A 20,666-nucleotide genomic window follows, 5' to 3' on the forward strand; every position below is an offset into this window, starting at 1 on the left:
TATGGAAAAAAAGGCTGAAAAACAAGAACACAAAGTTTAAAAGCAGAGGCAAAGGTCATCTTGCTACACAGATTAAAAGCCTACTTCAGAATCCGGATCCTTTGCTATTCATAAGATTCGAGGCACAAAATATTACAAATAACAACACAAATTTGGTTACAAAAAGTATTCCCTGTGGAAAAGCATTCAGGTAAGCAAACACCTTTTTACTTATTGACATCATTAGCAGAGTATACAAGTATTATTCATATTACAAAAAAAACCCTTGATTTCCTAAAATTGGCAGCGATTTGAAAAGGGACGTACCTGTACATTGGGTTTGCAATAGTCGAGTGGTATTAAAAAAATAAACAGATCTAACAACACTAAAGTAAGCTTTTGGTCTGTTTATTTTACAACGTTGTGATAATGAAAGTCATTGTCATTTACTTTATTACATAATGATTTAGATTGAAAATGATAATAAAACAAACCTGGGTTACATTTGCGCATCTGCATGACGTCCGCAGGTTTCTTGCATAATATGGGGTTCATTTACCAATCTCTTCCAGTTGAAAACTGGGCCAAACCCAGTGCAAATGCATACAGTATCACTAGATTTGACAAAGCAGAATATATTATTGCTTTCGATTGAATTCCTTTTCTTTTAATCTGGTGCTGTTTTTTCAACTAATTTTGTCACACGTTTGCAGACAGGAGACTTCAGTAAATTCACCCATATATGCTAGATATTTTCTATAATGGTTTCTTCATTGTGCCTTAACTACATTTGCAGTTGCCTTGGTGACATACATTTTCAAGCAAGAAAGCTAATATGTGTTATATTGTTATTTCACCCTACTCAATGTTTATATTTCAAATATTTCCAGCTGTATTATCCTGGAATATACATATTTTAAAGATGAGGTATAAGTGTACCTCTGTGTATGTAGAACAAACAATGTTAGTGTATACCTAATGTGTTCTGTCACACTACCTGGCAATCAAAATCACCAAAAAATTATGATCATTCTCTAATAAGCCTAATTAAGAGCAAGCCCATTGAGAGTATTACTGGGGCAAAGAATTTCAGTCATTCATGATTTTTGAGCGAGGGGTAGAGATGGAAAAATGTGTCAAAATTAAATCCGCAAATTCTTTCCAGTGTTTTCAACAAAATACAATTCATGATCAAATATTCGACCGTGAATTCGATATACGTAGTAAAATTTGCGTGAATGTGTGTAAACCCGCCCCATAATTTCTTTAATCTCCCCTTTTTAACGAAAGCCATAACATTTGATCAGCGAATGTTATGAAACATTTGATTTGTGCGTGTGTGCGCGTTGCAACATTTGTGTCGACAAATGGTGTAAGGTGATTAGATCGCAGAAATGTTTAACTATGTTAAAAATTTAGCGAATGTGCACATTTGGAGATTTAGCCAAAAATTGTCTTGTCTGTGAAGAAACGCAACATTCGCAATAAAGTTAAAAGTCTGAGTATAATTTGCCGACCTTTAGGGGGGTGTGTTCCGCAGGCTAATCCGTTTAATATGGGGGTGCTACTGTAAGTGGTTGTCTGTTGAACGGAGCAGGGGGAGGATGGGGTGGCTCAGGATGGGAGCAGGTATACAAAGGCAGGATAACACACATGAATAACACTGCTTAAACATCTTGCCATTATTTTAGGATTCACAGTGAAAGTAATATATATATATATATATATATATATATATATATATATATATATATATATATATAAATAGCTGTGTTAGTCCAGTTGCGATAGTGCAAAATAAATGAGTTTTTCTGTATTGGGTGATAAATAATAAATAAAGGTATCATATACAAACATAGGGTAGTATGTTCAAAATATTGTCAGCAATTAGATGGTACAATATACAGTACACTCACATTTAAAAAGACAAATAAATGCCTTTATACACATAGGCAACAGGATCACAGCGGTTAGATTTGGACATACAACCTCCGACCCAGGGATTGACCATTACTGTGGATAAAGACATTTATTTGTCTTTTTAACTGTGAGGGCATCTCATACCATCTAATTGCTGACAATATTTTGAACATACTACCCTATGTTTGTTTCCCTTTCCTTTCTTTTCTTCCCTAATTTTTTGCGCCTAGGTCATTCTTCTGGTATTCAATTGTTGTGGCTAATGTGAAGCCGTTACCTAAATGGCAGTCTATCTATCTATCTATCTATCTATCTATCTATCTATCTATCTATCTAGCTATCTATCTTCTGGTGGTGTTACAATGGATAAAGCAAGAAAGGTTTAACTTAAAAACAGTGCATCTTGGAATGTATCTCACTGAAGCCTATCCCTCCCCCCTGTGCAGTATGTGATTTATGACTTGAGGTGTTAAATGTTATTGTGAATATTAGTGATGTGCGAGTGTTGCAATACTATAAGTGTGTGGATACTATGTGGTCCCAATTGGTATATAGGGATGGAATTACATTGTGTATTTGTACAGTATGTGTAAGAGACAGCTGTGTGTGCATTCATATACTGCTGCGACACACTTTATTCGAGCAAATACCCAGTATGTACCTGGCAGATACCTGGAATGCGCCGCTCCTCACCTCAGACAAGCCCCGTTGCGTTTGCCTTCCCAGCCATGGTTCATGCCTGGCTGACGGGCGGCTGATCTGTTAAATGATAATGATTAGGATTTAATAGGCTGCAATGCTTCGCGTGTCTACCAGATGGCATAAATTCATGAATTGTAATGCAGTATATATATATATACTGTGCAGTATTGCAGCCAGCGGGAATAAAATGCTTCAATCCCTGCCTGGAAAATAACGCAATGCACTCGGGCAGAAAACAGTCACAAACCTCAATACACCCGAGTATACCCGAATTAGTGGGACTAGCCGAGCTCGAATAAAGTGTGTCGCCAGTGTAGCGCAGTATGTATAGACATGGCCTTTAGCACTCATGGGAAGAGTTCTCTTGTGTCAGTAGTGACTCATGAAACTGCGGTCTCGGGTTAGGCCACCGCTAAGTGTCCCAAACAGTTGCATAAATTTGTATTCATGCAACCATCATTCAGTGTTCTAAGATTACCTTTGAGTATGGCCACCTTCAGATCATTCATCTTATAGCCAGTCAGAGAAAAGTTTGTCGACAGGACTCTTTCCTATTCTGTGTGATTCCGTGGTGATGCAGATTCATTCTCTTGTTTAGACCCTGTCCTATCTCACCTATGGAGCCCCCTGGGTATTTTATGCACATGATGAGGTACACGACATTGCTGGAGGAACAGGTGAACCTTCCTCTGATTTTGTACTCCAGATTCCTGTGTGGCCTTTGTATTGTGCCCGCTGTGTGGAGCATTGCGCAGGTTTGCATCTTGCATCCTGGCATGGTCTAGTTCCGCATTCAGTTGTACTATTGTATACTTTACTTCTCACCATCATTTTCTTGAGATTAGGAGGTTGTTTGTATGATAATAAGGGTGTTTCAGGGAAGACCTGTTGCAGTCTTGTATCTTCCAGGAGAATGGGTTGTAGTTCCCTGGCGATCTTGCGTAGGGCCTTTTAAAAATAAATAAAATGTGTGTGTGTATATATATATTTAAAAAAAAGGCCCTACGCAAGATCGCCAGGGAACTACAACCCATTCTCCTGGAAGATACAAGACTGCAACAGATACACACATATATATATATGTATATGTATATGTGTGTGTGTGTGTGTGTGTGTGTGTGTGTGTGTGTGTGTGTGTGTGTGTGTGTGTATGTAACCCTCTTATCCCCCACCCGACATGAGATTGGGTGGGGTACACTCCTTTCCAGGTTACTGTACACGGTCTTGGTGCTGTGACCTGCTGGCAAACAGGAGGGCTGAGGGCTCTGCGGTGTTGTGGGGAGAACCAGGACAGGGACAGGAGGTGGTGTGGGACAGGTTACCTTGCTCTTGTTCTCTCTGGGTGGTGCAGTGCCTCCAACCAGTAGGGATCCTCTGGGGTCTCCAGAGGAGAGACCCCCACTGACACTCTCTCCTTCTCACACCAGGAACTGTGATACACACACAGCAGCTTATTTCTGTGGTTCTTTATTGGCAGAGCAGCATACACAGCATACATTAGTCAGCAACACAGCATAGGCCTGCTCTTGCTTCTCTGCCCTCTGCTCATAGTAACATAATTTCCCTCCCTCTCACCCAGCTCTACTCAATATCTCTCCTCCTCTTCCTAACTTCCCACTCATCTTCCTAACTGATCACTTATTTTAGGAAACATGTCTCAATTTGAATATCCTCAAAGAGTGCCTCTAGCTTTGAATCATTACAACTCAAAGCTGGATACCGATTGTCTCACACACATCAGGGGGTGTTCCAACCCATATCTACCCTTTGGATTAACATGCTCAAAGGTTGCTTAAGCCTGCCCCTGAATTTGCTACAATACTCAGAGCTGAAATGCAAACAGGCTAACCTTTCCACTGCCTGTTCTAACAGGACTGACAGAGGAGAGGCCCAGAATTAGCTGAAGGCCAGGATATATATACACACACACACACACACACACACACACACACACACACACACACACACACACACACACACACACACACACATACATACATACATACACACATACATACATACACACACACATACACACATACACACATACACATACACATACACACACACCATTTTGAAAAATGGGAGAACAGAAAATTAAAGGAGCACTAGAACAAGTGATAATACTCAAGCGTAACAGGCAGGTAGGTTGGTAGAAATGCACTTGCCTCTATGTGAATGAAAGAAGCAGCCTGGGATCAGGGTTAAAGGTGCAGTTCAAGCTGCCATTTATTTACCAGTTCTTGCACAGCATTTTGGGCAATGTAGTCCTGGAATAAGATTGACTGGGCAGTTACTAGATTCAATTGGTGCACTGCTAGAGAGAGGGCGGAGCCAGAGCCTATCAGAAGGGGAAAGGCCTGTCACTTTAGAAATGCTTCCTACAGTACATTAGAAAATTAAAAAATGTCTTTAAAACATTTTTTTTAATGCTACAAGTATTTTCTCATAGTACAGAACTGATTTATTAAAAAAAAAAAAAAAACACACGTAGGATATTGCTTGAACTGTAGCTTTAACTGGCACAAATTTTAAGAAAATAATTCAACAATTCTTGGGTAAGCATAAAACCCTACAGGATTAAAAAAAAAAAAATATGTAGAAACAAAAGTAACAGTAAAGTACTGTACAGTATAAAGATTCAATTCGGTTCCTCAGTGTTTGCACATATCCACTAATACTGAAATACTGAGTATTACCGTCCTAAATACTTGATAAATTAGACATTATTTACTGCTACTACAAAAGTGCCATTCAACATTGTCTTGTTGGTAAAGGGCATATACATTATAATTGGTTATTGGACCCACTAATATTTTTATGCTATACATAAATTAACTCTTCCTTGAATAATTATTGTGTTCCTTAATGATTTATAAACACCTTTTGGCTGACACTTATTTATCCCACCTGAGCGAGGGTTTCCCCTACTCTTAAAAACTCTTCGTTACAAGCAGTATTCTTTATTTTCCACTTGGTGGGATAATGGCTGAATAAATAAGGCTGTTAAATTTTAAGTTGAAAAATGTGCTGAATTGCTAAAATGTTCATTAATGCATGATTGGTGGAACTTCTTCCCACGAACGGAATGAATGCACTTGTACTGTATTTCAGTGGAAAAAGTGTTTGTCTATTTTTCTTTTCAGTGCTTGTGCTGGTTGTACAGTACTTATGTATAACTGTTTTACACTTAAAATATTGTAAAATAATGTAACAAAAACAGTTTGCTATAAAGAATGGAAGAATATGAAAAAGGTAAAACTGTCTAACTAAAAACACAGTGATATTAAAATATAAAGTATAAAAACCCTGACCAGTATGGGAGGGGTCACATAACCTTTGGTCTGTGGGGTCCCAGGAGGTGAAAGGGTTAAGAGAGTGAGGATGGAAAATGAGGGAGTGGTCAGGTTATTTAAAAGGGGTTTTGGCTCTTTTCCTTCATAAATACCTCCGAGAAGATTTCTGCACACCCGTCCCCTTTTAGAGGTAGCGAGGTGAAAGGAGGTGTTGTTAAATTAATGTATTTATTGTTTTTATGTGTATTTTGTTTATATATATATCAATAAAGAATATCACTTGTGAGCACATTCACATGTCTCAGACAGGTCTGCACCCCTGCCTTTCAACCATTATCACCTAGCTTCACTGCAGCAAGGGATTCTGGGAAATGATATGCAAATGAGTACACAATGTGTCACCTTTTGCCTGGAATATCCATACACATGGAGCCCATTTAAACTGATGCATCGCCGTTCACACAGCTTTTAAGCACAGCATGGGACTAGCAAAGCAAGTCAAAACCATTCACAGACATGTGTCAACCTTAATGGGTATCATCAGTGTGAGGTGGGTTTATACTTGCTTTGCAATATTTCTAGAGGCTTGGTAGGTTTACCATTTCATTTTAAGTTATGGTGGGTTATTCTTTATTGGCTATATGCTAACGGTGGAGGTTTTTTGTTGTCTTTTTCACCCAACATAACTTAAAATGTGTGTGTGTGTGTGTGTGTGTGTGTGTGTGTGTGTGTGTGTGTGTGTGTGTGTGTGTGTGTGTGTGTGTGTGTGTGTGTGTGTGTGTGTGTGTGTGTGTGTGTGTGTGTGTGTGTGTGTAAATATATTTAAAAAATAAATATGGAAAGATGAAGATATGGGTTGTTATGTTTATTGGCATTTTGTTTGTCACAACTGGAGGGGTGCGCACTTGTCATTTTTGTCCAGGTGGATATTTGGAGGAATGTTGATGGACTTCAAGGGAGGCAGTCTAGAGTACGAGTTAGGTGTGGCAGGAATAAGGTTGTCCATCTTAAAAGGACCACAAGGGATCTTGAACCAAGAATGTTCACCGGGTCAGTGAGCATAATCAGGTTCACAGGTTTGGGGCAACTTGCTGACCAGGTTCAGATATGTTGTATATGGTTAATTGTTATGGTTAATAAAAGGCTGTGGCCATTTGAACCCAAGTTAAGGTGTTTGTGGTTATTGGGGTTTGAGTTACACAGAAGGGCCCAGGAATCAAAGGGTGCATAGGTCATGAAATGTATGTAAAAGAATAGTAATATGAAAACGTAATGTAAATGAAATTATTAGAATTTTTTTTTTGGGAAATAAAGATTATATAAAGATGACTGCTATGTTCTGTATACTGTAACTAGCTCATTCCTGTGTCCGATCATATTTGAGCTCTTCTACTGTATGCATATTTAATCACACAATTATTAAAATGGATACTGTAAGATCCAGAATTTTTCATACACAAGAATATACCTTAATTGTACAGCTGTTATTTCAGGCTCAGTAGAGATCACCTGGTTATTTAATGTTCCAAGTACAGTAAGATAAATTGTCAGTTTCATTCGTTAGTACTTGGAGCGCTGCATCTGGGGTATCTGGCTGCAGTGTCACCTACTGTGTCATATCCAAATGTGGATGAATAAATAGCACTACTGCTTACATTTTTTAGTCTGAAAATACATTACGATCCCTGACTACAATATATTTACTTTGAAGTATCTCTAACATGGCTTTGCACATTTCATTAAAAACAATTCTATATTCTCTCCAATATGGTTTATTTTCTCCAATCCGTATATTCATATTCTCTTTGATAAATCAAATGTACCCTGTAACTTCTGCTTACTGTATTTCTCAATGGACAACTCTGAAATCAGAAGCCAGCGAAAGAAAGACAAACATGGCAACATTGATACATGATGAAAATGCATTCATTATAATATAACAGTTGTGGTTTTGGTTGATGTGTTTTTATGAATGTGCTGCAGGTTAAACCAACTTCCGATTTTTTATTAAAGCATGTGTTGTAAATTATATTTTGGGATGTGACATCTATGTTACAATGTAATGAAACTACACCCCATGTTGGTCCAGTAATAGTAACACAGCATGTGAAACATATTAGAAATGTTGGCCCAAATTCAGTAAGCAGTGCTATGCAACAAAACACTTTCTGGCACCAGATGACCACTTATGGCCCATTGACTTAAATGGACTGTAAGATTTACTTCAGCATTGAAAGGTAATTTATGGCATAGCACTGCTTAGTAATTGTGGGCCTTTATGTTTGTAGAGAAACTCTGTCTTTACTGCTATGAATTGCTTCCCCTTTTGTCTCGTACAAATGATATGTCAATGGGTGTTAACATTTGTAGAACTATAGGCTTGACTTAAAAGCCTTGATTTTATTTACAGTACAGTATATACAGTAGCGCCAACATATTAAACAGAGACACAAGGTGGTAGATAACATACTAAATGTAAAGATTAATAACACACATGCATTAACTGTAATGACTACAAACATCAGTTGGCAGTCTACTGTAGGTGAACCAATGTGCTGTAAATGTTTGTATGGATAAGAATAAGAAGATTAGAGTTTAAAGGTGTTTTCAACTCACAGAAATGTAAGTCCTTTTCTCTTTCATGTATGTCTTTCAGAACCCCCTATCGAGTAACATTCTTGATGTTTACAACAGTGATCAAGGAATATCAAGTTCTAACATGGGACTTACTAATACATCTTGCCCAGCTGGCCTAGGCGTTAAAAGGGAAGTTACAGGTAAAGCTCAATTAAAACACTTCAATAGCTCGTATTCATATACAGTATACTGGAGGGTTTTTAAACTAAGAGCATTGCTAAAGGTGCATTATCAAAGTTTTTGTTCAGCTTTGCAATGGGACAAACAGACTTTCAAATGCATTGCTGAAAATATCCTACTACAGTACTGCACTTGCAACACTAGAGTAAAGTTTGCTCTAGAGCAAAGCATTGCTAACTCTCTAACAGTGCTTGCTGTTGCTGTCTCTTGAAATGCATGCTATTTTAGTCAAGATTGAGCAAAGATCAAGCAACGTATTTACACTATAATCTTAGTTTAGAAACAATGCCGACCTTGTGGTCTATATGAAAGTCACTCATTTCTGAAATCAAATTATTTTGGGAAACACAAGATTCTTTCAAATTTTGGCTCGGGATGAACTACATAAATAAATTATCTCCCATTAAATTTGTTTCATGATAGAACAAATGGCTTTTTTAGGCTTACAGAAAGCCCATTCAGTAAGCGTCTAAATTAAAGTTTTAGAGCTTGAAAAGTTACATTGAATTAGTCCTCAAAGTTCTTAAACTCTCTACTGTTTATTAATGTCAGCGAAAATAATACAACACAGGGTTTTATTAGTAGAAATATTTGAGAAAGCTGGAGTTAGAGAATGCCAGAAGTTGGAGCTACTGTAGAATGCTTAAATAAAAACATTTCTAAAGAAAAGTGAAAACTCTTGATATAATAATTAGCTGCTTAGAGAAACATCAGTTTGTTTTCACAATGTGTAATTATTTCTATTCCTATCATGGCCTGGGAATGTTGTCTGATAAAATGACAGACATTATATATTTTTTACTTTAGGTTTTGGATTAACTGTCAAAGTTTCCATTTTTATTTAGCTTTATATGAGGTTAATCATTATTTGTTCACTGTACACAGCATCGTACAGTATATGCTTTAAATACACAATCAAACAAGATATGTGGAAGAGAATATTTGTAAATAAATATATTTATTTTTCTTAGAACATTACTCAAATTGCAAATAAAAGGTACGGTACCTAAGAAGCCTTGGAATAGGTGCTGTGATAATTAAATGGATAAGAAAATGGCTGGACACCAAAGAGTGGTAGACGTGTATTTGTACGGAAAGAAATGCTGGAACCTTAAGCACACAAATAAGAACTTATGTGTGAACTACAATAAATAATTTAAATTTCCAGAAGAAAATATTTGCGAAAAAATATAGGGCCCTTGATACTTTGTATTCCAGCAAAAGGTACATAATGAGAAAAGATCTAAAGAACCAAAAGGAGTGGGCTTTATTCAAATAAAAAGTGCATAAGTTTGATGTTGGCCACAGAATAGTATTCATATAATATACTGAAAAAATAAATATAGAGATGCTCACTTGCCCTGGTGTTTTGGTTTTCGTAATGGTTTTACCGCAAAAAGTATTTTCAAGTATGGTTTTGGTTTATAGCTGAATAATAATAATACTGTAATAATAATAACTAAAAAATATATATATATATATACACCCACAATTCTGAGCACTCAGCTTCTTACTAAAGTGCTAGAAGATGAGCATTGTTAAAAATATAATTGTCCCTTTAAGTGTTGTATTGTGGCACTACTTTTCTGTGATGGGAATCATGGGATCCGTATCCCATTATGCCTCTTCAGATCACAGAAGGGGAAGCTTTTCCAGCATCAGCTTGGATTTGCTGACTAATAGACATTGTGAAGCTGGGACCACCCCTTGAAATTTAATATATGACTAGGAAAAGGCTGGCTCTGTTTCTTTTCTGTATGGGACAGTGGAGAGGCAAGATCTCAGAGGTACTTCTGCTGACTAGTACCTGCAGGTGAAAGATCTGCAAGCCCCAAAGAGAGAGCAGGAAAGTAAATGACACAGATGAAAAGCTCCAAGATGCGTGTTTGCTTCTGATTGTCCTCAAGCTACAGCCACAGTCAACCACTCTGTGGACCAGCAGTTATTTTGTCAAAGAAAAGAAACTGTGAGTGTTATCCCAAATCCAATTACTATGACAGATTCTCTGAGTTTTCTGGACCTGCTCAGAGTGTATTGTAAAAGACTGACTACAGGCTCTACCCAAGAGATCATTTCGGAACTAAGTTAAGTAACAAGGCTAAATGTACTGAAACTGAGCCAATTGCACCACTAACAGTTGTTGCAGACTGCTACAGAGAGAGATAGAATAATTGTGAAAGGAACTCTGGGTTGTTAGAGCACATTCAGAGAGCAAAGACTACATCAAGTCGTCCATTTGACCAAACTGAGTAACTATTCTTTTGGGATTACAATAATTACTCAACTAGACTAATCTTCTTGGGCCTCATCATTCTAAAGACATTTAAATTACTAAATGGATATTGTGTTGGTGCATCAATCTTTAGAGTGACCTTATGATGTACCTGGTACGCACAGGCCCTGCTAGAGGCTCTATTGAAGTACCAGATGCTTGTTCTCTAGGATATGATTGGGCAGACCACTGCAACAGAATGGTCAGCCTGATCAAAATGGAAGTGCCTCTCTCCTGGAGACATCACCAGACAGCAAATGCCAAAGATCCACTGACACTGGACTTCTAGCAGCAAAATTGTTAATCGAGTATGTATGCTGCAGATGCCCTTACTATTAATATGGTAGATCCTAAAATACAGGTGTTTATTATTACTTGGATAATTTGTATTCTGTTCTTATGCACTCTACTGTAAAACAAATTGTCCCCAGGGAAACTTTCTCAAGGAAAAAGAGTTCAATGGGGATCTGAAACTTCAGATGAATAAAGCAACTTGCTTCTAGTGGCGTGCCTACAGCATACTGTAACTTTATTAATTTCCATGTACGGTAGCATTGGTGCAGGCAATTATATGAGCGCTCTGTTTTATACTCATCAACTGTACCAGCTGTACCAGTACCAGTGCCACTCAGCTGCTAAGATAATTATATATACAGATGTAGGCTGCTACTCACAGGGCTTAAATAAAGACAACAAAGTTTTATATTCAGTCTCAATGCTTTGGTATACACAGGAACATATATATATATATATATATATATATATATATATATATTTTTTTTTTTAATGAAGGCACATATAAATTAATACTACGTATGCTAGACATACTATATATTACAACAATTACAATATATGCTACAATAGATTTCATTGTAGAGGTAAAACTCAATAAGTGCATTTTAAACCTTTGTTCATGAAAATAGGCTTAGTAAAGAAAAAAAATTCTAAGGACTCATAAACGACATCAAATCTTCAGAACTTGTCATATCAAAATACCTTCCTTTTTAAATAACATTTTTTTCCTGTCAAAAAGAAGATGTAACCACCTTTTCCTCATTACTCGAAGAATGTGCAGTAGTTAACAACTTTTACCTCTACAATGACGAGATTATATGCGCCTACTGAAGTATGTATATATTTGTATATATACACACCAATATAATATAAAGTAATTTGGAATACAGTACATATATTTCATGCAGTATGTGTATAATTATATATCACACATGCACACACAAACCTGGAAGATCATTGGAAAGGGCTTCATCCATCTGAAGATTATGATAATAATATGGATATATCAAAATTGAACAAAAGACAAATAGCCCCAATGTTACACCCAATATGACACATTTATATAGTTAAATACTTACTGTATCTGTCTTCTCATAAGTACAGGTCATTTAGTCAAATTATTTGACTAAAGTATTTTTAAACCTGTAACCATGTCAAGATGTACCCCTTTTACAGACAGATAAGTATTTAACTATATACTGTAATTTGTCATATGATATAGCATTGGGACATTTTGTCTTTTCTTGTATACTTTAGTTAACAAACCCAGTATCACTCATTATGGTGTGGTGTATTTGGGTTCTGAGCTTGCAGGGGGTTGTGTGTTTGTGTGTATATATATATATATATATATATATATATATATATATATATATATATATATATATATATATATATATATATATATATATATATACTGTATAAGAACTGTCTTTATTTTTTCCCCAATATATTTACTGTATATATACATATTCAACAAGGCTAGTGTAGCTCAAAGCTAGTCAGCCCCCTCCTCCTTTCTTCCTGGCTAGCTAAGTCAGCCCCCCTGCTCCAAACTTTCCTCTTCCCTCACAGCTATCTAATGGTAAAAAGGAGGAAAGAGTGTGTCCTCACAGAAAAAAAAATGGTTCGAGAACAAGCTGTGTTCTCGCAGCATTTCTCTAAAAGCATGAGCCAGTAGCAGATCGGGCTATCCCACATTATAGAATTAGGCCAATGGAGCAATGTGTCCAGTTTTAGAGGCTACAGCTTCAAAACATGTACAGTAGTACTGAATGTGGGCCTCAAGATGGTGCAGGGTTTATATTTAAAACCTTATAAGATGACCTCACTCTTTATTCTCCGAAAAAGAGAATGGAAAGGATGTGTCATTGGGACAGCCTTTCCGGTGGGTTTAGCTGAATTACAGCAAGTTGAATAAAATCATACCAGTATAAGTATGTTTAGTATAATAAAATTAAAATAAACTTTGAAAGTCTCAATAGTAGCGAAATACTTTGGAGAGCTGTTACAGTATGACCTAAATGTAATTTATTTAATGTTACAACTATTTAAAACTGTTATACTGTATGTACATGGAAATTGATTTAAACTCGTTTCCCTTTGTTGTTTGGTTTAAAGTAATTATGCTGCCATTGTTATTTAAAAGATTTAGGGAGTAACCACTAAGCTAACAAAGGGGTTAACCCCTCCCGCAACCCTCCCGGAAGGCCTAACCACCCACTCTGGGGCAAATACAACCTTCACCCACCCTCTCTACCCCCAACAAAGCATGTAGTGGGGGTTATCTCCTTCATTACCTTAGCGGTTAGCCACTAAGGTAATGAAGCTCTGCTTTTATTTAAATTTTATTACATAGGATTGAAGCAAGGGGGGACCAGAGCTAAAAATTAATGTGGGCACCCCCAGCTTCAATACTATGTAGTTTAAAAAAAAAAAAAACTCTATCTATCCTATCTCGCCACACTTTAGGTGGTGCACAAAAATAGGATTTTTTTCCCCCCTTGATTGGCATCCCAGAGATGCCAAAATAGCAGTTATTGGCATAAAAAAAATTAGTTTTAGGGTTTTTTTTTTTACCTACCTCTTGGTGTATTTTTGTAAGATTGATAACGCTTGTAAAAAAGCCGTTTACAGGCCATGTTATTACGGCTTTCTGAATAGCGACACATGCAAAATCGCTTGTAAAATGCACCTATCAAGTGTTAAAAGTCACTTATTGAAACTACTAGAATAGGCCCCATAGAGTTAAAGAACAGTATTTAAACTAAGGGGGAGGAAAAAACTATTGTAAGGGAAATAACTTAGTTGGTATAACTAATAGTAATATTTTTACTAGAAAAAAAATCAAATATCAGTAAAATCATCACTCTATAAATATTTTACTATAATTTGTGGTATCCATCTCGGTATTGATCATTTGTACTTTTTTATTGTTTGTCTGTTTCTCTCCTGTTTTCTTCAATATGCAGTATGCATCTTGCTATATTTCTCTACTTGCTCTTTTTACTAATGTTCATGTGCTACCTTCAATGTTATTAAACCTGTCTTCCATCTGTTCCCCACTTGTTTCCACAGCCAGTCTTCATGCTGTATGTACTTTTGTTCACACTGTCATTATACTGTACCAATTATTACTTGCATATTGGTTTCTCATTTAGTTGTTATCTTATTTGCAGCTGCAGTTTCATACGTTCTTTTCTGATTTGTTTGCTGACACTCTTCTGTCTCACCTGGGAGTTTAAATAAACTCCTATCTATTTCATAATAGGAGTGTGTCATTTTCTGTTTATTTTTTTAGACCACACAAATGATTATCAATGATGATTTTTTATTTTATGGGTTAAAATGATCAGGATACAGGTACCTGGATAGTGTTTTTTTACAAGCATGATGTAAATGCATACTGATGGGGCGGCCGTTATTCGAACACTACACGCGGTAAATTTTGCGGGAAACCGTGATCACAACGGGGACAAAATTCGCTGTGTTTAAAGAAATGACCGCAGCGCATTAGATGCCCAAAGCAGGGACCCCTGCTGTGTGAATGCTACCGGCGTCTGCCTTTGTGTAATAGACGCGCAGTAAGAGAGTCTGAATCAGTCACTCTAACTGTGCGCCTCTCACAGGCAATCGCGGGGGTTTTATTAAAATTCTAAAATTACAGTTTTGCAGCAGGGGGTCTCCGGAGCTGAACCACATTGATTTCAGGTCCGGGGACCCCCTACTTCCCGAGTTACAGGCCCTGTTATGGGGTGCCGGTACACCGATCATTTTTAAATCCTGTGGAATCGAATCTAAACAATGCAGAGGGATACCGGCAACCCCATAACAAGGCCTGTATCTCGGGAAGTAGGGGGTCCCCAAGGTTGAAATCAACTTTGTTTAGCTCGGAAGATCCCCTGCTCCCCCCCCCCACTAGTATCAAACACCCCCAATCAGAATGGCTGTGCTTCAATTGCCTTTCAGACGACCTCATCAAAAGAAAGATGGCCGCCCTCACATGGTACTTGAGCCAATCAGAAGTGGGTTTTACATCCCACTTCTGATTGCTCAAGTACCATGTGAGGGTGGCCATCTTTCTTTTGATGACGTCGTCTTCCTGAGATACAGGCCCCGTTATGGGGTGCCCATATCCCTCTAGTCCCGTGGTCACGTGACCCACAATTTTAACATGGCGGGGATACCGGCACCCCATAACTGGGCCTGTAACTCAGGAAGTAGGGGCACCAGGGACCTGAAATCAACTTTGTTCAGCTCAGGAGACCCCCTGCTCATGCACACTATGAATAAAAATAAAATGTAAGCAGCTTCATTACCTTAGCAGCTACCCGCTAAGGTAATGATTTTTTTATTTGGACGGGGGAGGTGGGGGTGTTTGATACTAGTGTGGGGGAGCAGGAGGTCTTCCGAGCTAAACAAAGTTGATTTCAGCCTTGGGGACCTCTACTTCCCGAGATACAGGCCCTGTTATGGGGTGTTGGTATCCCTCTGCATTGTTTAGATTCGATCCCACAGGATTTTAACATGGCGGGTGTACTGGCACCCCATAACGGGGCCTGTAACTCAGGAAGTAGGGGGTCCCCGGACCTGAAATCAATGTGGTTCAGCTCCGGAGACCCCCTGCTACAAAACTGTAATTTTAGAATTTTAATAAAACCCCCGCGATCGCCTTTGAGAGGAGCACAGTTAGAGTGACTGATTCAGACTCTCTTTCTGCACGTCTATTACACAAAAGCAGACGCCGGTATGATTCACACAGCAGGGGTCCCTGCTTTGGGCATCTAATGCGTCGCGGTCATTTCAACAAAAATAACGCGCCAAAACCGGGGAGAATTAGGGGATTATATCGACTTCCAATTCGAGATCCGTTCGAATGGCCGCCCCATCAGTAATCTATTGGATCAGGCCCTAAGTGTGAGTATTATAGAATCTCTATCTCTCTGTCTCCCTCTATCACTGTCTGTATTTGTCTGCCTGTCTCTCTCCCTTCCCCTCTACTCTTCTCTCTCTGTTAAATCAGTGTGCAAACCTTAGCGGCCTTTAGCGCATATGTTATGGTGAACACCTATTTTGAATATCATTGGCACTAATGTCCGGAAATAAAATAACTATACGTTATTTAAGGAGTGCATCAAGATCATTGTGTCTGCAAGGTACCACAAGCATACAAATCAGAGAGGAATAGGAGAATTTAAAGATATACTCCACATTTAATCTAGATCTCTATACTTATTTTAAGTTCTCTTAAGCTTTACAATGGCATATTCCTATTAAAAAATATTTTTTAAATGAAGAAACTAGGTTGATAAATAATGTGCACCAAGGCAAATCTAAGGTACTTTGTTTATCTTCTTCATAATCGTTTTAAAATGTCAAGATAATGTAAAAAAAATGCCAGGATAAGAAGCAAAACTTTTACAAGAAAGTTACATGAAATAGACAGCTTGAATAATGAGAAACATACCCAGCTTCCTCATGTTCTGTATATTTTTGACCCGCTTGCCTTTAAATTTGGTCTGACGGACCTGTGTTAATTTGTAGTATTTTTGTCAGAAACAGATACACGATCTTCGACAAAAGAAAGGCAGAAGAAGGACAATCATAATCTAAGTGAGTATATTCGGGGAATTTAGTATGTTGTAGGTTAAAAATGTAATACATTTACTTGTTCTAAATGAGAGTTCTTCCTATCTGATAAAATAGAGTACTGAAGCTTTCAGAATGTCATAGGCTCATTGAATTTTATTGTCACATCTACACTCTCCAGAAAAAATATAGTCACATACAGTAGATGGGATACTCAGTGGTATGTCTTCAAAATTAGAAACTATGCTGAAAGATTATGGACCTTTACTTATATGCAGCTCTACTTTCAAATCATAAAGGAACCTGTTCCTCAAATGCTAAACTTTACTACAGGCATACCCCGCATTAACGTACGCAAGGCTCCAGAGCATGTATGTAAAGCGAAAATGTACTTAAAGTGAAGCACTACCTTTTTTTCACTTATCGATGCATGTACTGTACTGCAGTCGTCATATGCAGGCATAACTGATGTAAATAACGCATTTGTAATCAAAATAAATACAGTATTCTTTAGTTTAAGAAAATCTTTAATGTCAGCTGATTTTTCTTACTAGGGCTGGCAGATGCAAAATGGATGAATGAAAAATTATGTAGGAAAGATGAAGGAGAGGGCATATCTTCTACTGTATTTCGTAAATCGAGTAATCAAGGGCTAGACACTTTCTTTCTGGCGGTTTGGATGGACTACTTGAAGTAGAAATAATAGTAGGAGTAGGGCTTGGGGCTGATGTCGATGCTCGAGATGGAATTTCAGTGGATTTTTATGGTCTGGGAGATTGACTGGGTCCTGCTGACTTTTTAGGAAAGTAGGTGTCTAAGGAGGTTTGAACTGTAGCTCTTTTCTTTACCCTGTAGATTTCTTTGTAACAGCATAACCTCCCGAAATGATTGCATTGACTTTGGAAATTCTTTCAAAGTCCCTATCATGCTTTTCAAAAAGGGTCATGGCGCTATCAAGATGACGGGAAGCTTCAAAGAGAATTTTTGAAGTTAGGCCTTCAGGCTGTTCGATGGTCTCATCATCTTCTTCTCTCTCCTCTTCAAGTTCCAGAAGATCTTCATTGCTTAGAGGCTCAGAATGGGACACCAGAAGTTCAGCAACATCTTCTGCCGCCACTTCCAGCTCTAACTGTCTTGCCATCGCTACAATATTTTCTATAACATTATCTTCAGAATCAGAATCATCAACTAAGTGAGGGCATAATTTTTTCCAGGCCCCTTTTATTTTTGTTTCCTTTATGTATTTCCAAGCATCTCTTACAGTTTTGATGCAATCCAAGATATTGTGCCTTTTCCAGAATTTCTTTAGGACTTCTTGCCCTGTTCTCTCTTCATTGTCTATTACTGCAATACACTTAAAAATAACATTCATTAAGTAGTTCAACTTGAAGCTGGCTATGACACATTGATCCATGGGCTGCAGTATTGAGGTGTATTCGGTGGTAGGAATACCACTCGAATGTTAGGGTTCAGTTCATCTAACGTTCGAGGGTGGCCAGGAGCATTGTCTATAAGGTGCAAAATTATGAAAGGGATATTGTTGTCCTTGCAATAGGCTTTACCTCAGATACAAAGCAGGTGTCAAACCAGTCTTCGAAAAGGGCTGCAGTCACCCATGCTTTTCTATTAGACATCCAATGCACTGGAAGTCTAGTTTTAATGTTGTTCTTTAAAGCTCTAGGACAGGCCTGCACAACATAAAGCCCGGATTCCCTTTGCGGCCTGCCCCCTCAACCTCCCCTTCCTAGGTAGGGAAGGAGCGTGTGACGCGTTCCACCCCCTCCCCCTGAGCCCGCTCCAGCACATGTATGGCTCGCTGACGAGCTCCCTCCCCCCCGAGCTCACTCCAGCACCAGACACTGACGCACTGACCCCCTCAAGCCCGCTCCAGCAAAAGCAGTTTATGCACTGATGCGCTCCCGCACTGACGTGCTGCTCCCCCTCCTGACTGAGGCCCGCCACCACGCTTCTTCTGCCGCCACTGCTTCTTCTGCCGCCGCTTCTTCCACTGCCGCTTTTTCCACCGCCGCTTCTTCTGCCACCGCCACACCGCGATCAGGTAGGCATGGGGTGGGGGGGGGGGGGTGGGGGAGGGGGGTGGTGGATGATGATGGGGACTGCTGAAAGTGACCGGGGAGATGATGAAAGGTGCTGGGGGAGATGAAGGGTGCTGAGGGAGATGAAGGATGCTGGGAGAGTGTAAGGAATCGGGGGCCACGTCCCCTGCGACATGACCCCTCCTTACCCACTACCAGTACTGCAGTTGCTGCTGCCTCTGCCCCTCATCGCTACCCCTGCCGGAGCGCGGCACTTCCTGCTACTCACGCCGCGGCCGCCATCCTTGATTTCACGCCGGTGTTACAGAGCATGCATCTATCCCTTGCACTTGTAACACGCGCCACATGCCTGCCTCCGCCCCCCGCTCAGTCCGGGAGATCTTGCCACGGCTCCTGCACTCTCAGCAGAGCCCTGTTACTCCCAGCCTCTCAGGAGCTGCTCCTCGTCACATTCCCCGTCCGGATTGGTGGATACCGCTTTAAATACCTTGCTCTGTCACTTCCTCCTTGCTCTGCATAGCTCCTTGCTTCTTGTGTAGCCTGGAAACTGTGTCATGCTCCTGTTTGTCTTTACCTCTACAGATTTCAACCGGTTTGTCTGACTTACCTCTCTGGCTCCGACTTCGGCTTACCCATCATGATTCTTACCTCTCAGACCCTTGGACACAGAAACGGATTTGACTACGGAACTCTCTATACTCCTGAACTCGGCAAGTGCAACGACTATTCTAAATCTTAATCCAGGCCTAGCCACTCTACAACCACATCCCGGACCCGCTCTCTCTGCTGTCGGTGTGTATATTCAACATCCCACCTCAGTACAAGGGACTGGCCTGGTCTGCGGCCTGCACAGCGTGACATTATGCAGAGCCCAACAGAAGCAGACCTGACTGAGGTGGGCCAACTAATCAGGGGACTTGCGCTTTGCATTGATAGTTTGGGAACTCAGATCACAAGCCTGGTACAACAGCTTTCCCAGCTTTCACTACAGCCTATTCCGCCACCAGCCCTAGCTGCGCAGGGTGGCAATCGGCCATCAGAATTCACGATTCCTACGCCTAAAACATATGCGGGTGACCCTCTAGCCTGTCGTGGGTTTTTGAACCAATGTGAAATACAGTTTGATTTTTCTCCCAGACTGTTCCCCACGGACGCACCAAGGTAGCCTATGTTTACTCTCTTTTAACAGGGGACGCCTTGGCATGGGCCTCTCCCATCTGGGAGTTGCGTGCGGAAATCACCCAGGATTACCAGCTCTTCCGCCAAGAATTTCAGCAGGTATTCGATATTCCTGGCCGCAGAGATACTACCGCTGCTTCTCTTGTTCAATTGTCTCAAGGTCGTAGGTCCGTAGCCAAATACGCATTGGAATTCTAGACTGTCGTGGCGGAGACGCATTGGAACCAAGTAGCCCTTATTCCTGTGTTTTGGAAAGGTTTGGCCAATTCTGTAAAGGATGAACTTGCAGTCCAGCCCAGGCCCCAGGGATTGGAGGAATTGATTGCATAATGTATACGAGTGGATCAGCGCCTTCAACAGCGCCGTCATGAACGCCAGCGTCCCAGAATTTTCTCTTCTCACCCTATTCTTCCCAGGTCCTTCCCAGCTATTCACCCTGTTCTAGACACTGTGGAACCCATGCAGATTGCCTGGCAAGAGTTCCGTAATACCGACAGGACTGCCGATAGAACCCCTGATCGGACTGCCAAAAGGGCTCGTCGCCGGAATGAGGGCCTTTGC

At 39.6% G+C, this 20,666-nt stretch overlaps 1 protein-coding gene across 3 annotated transcripts in view; it reads left to right on the top strand.

Annotated features, from left to right (window-relative positions):
- TFEC (transcription factor EC) overlaps nucleotides 1-20,666 on the top strand; it is a 234,662-nt gene that overhangs the window by 179,808 nt on the left and 34,188 nt on the right. For 2 of the 3 annotated variants that reach the window (XM_075599986.1, XM_075599984.1), the window contains exons 4-5: nucleotides 8,554-8,674; nucleotides 16,837-16,893. In XM_075599986.1, coding sequence (XP_075456101.1) covers nucleotides 8,554-8,674; nucleotides 16,837-16,893 — 178 coding nt within the window. The remainder of the gene's footprint in view (nucleotides 1-8,553; nucleotides 8,675-16,836; nucleotides 16,894-20,666) is intronic. The other variant, XM_075599987.1, reaches the window with a different exon arrangement.

The sequence above is a fragment of the Ascaphus truei genome, chromosome 5 (assembly GCF_040206685.1).
Source record: "Ascaphus truei isolate aAscTru1 chromosome 5, aAscTru1.hap1, whole genome shotgun sequence".
Lineage (NCBI taxonomy): Eukaryota > Metazoa > Chordata > Amphibia > Anura > Ascaphidae > Ascaphus > Ascaphus truei.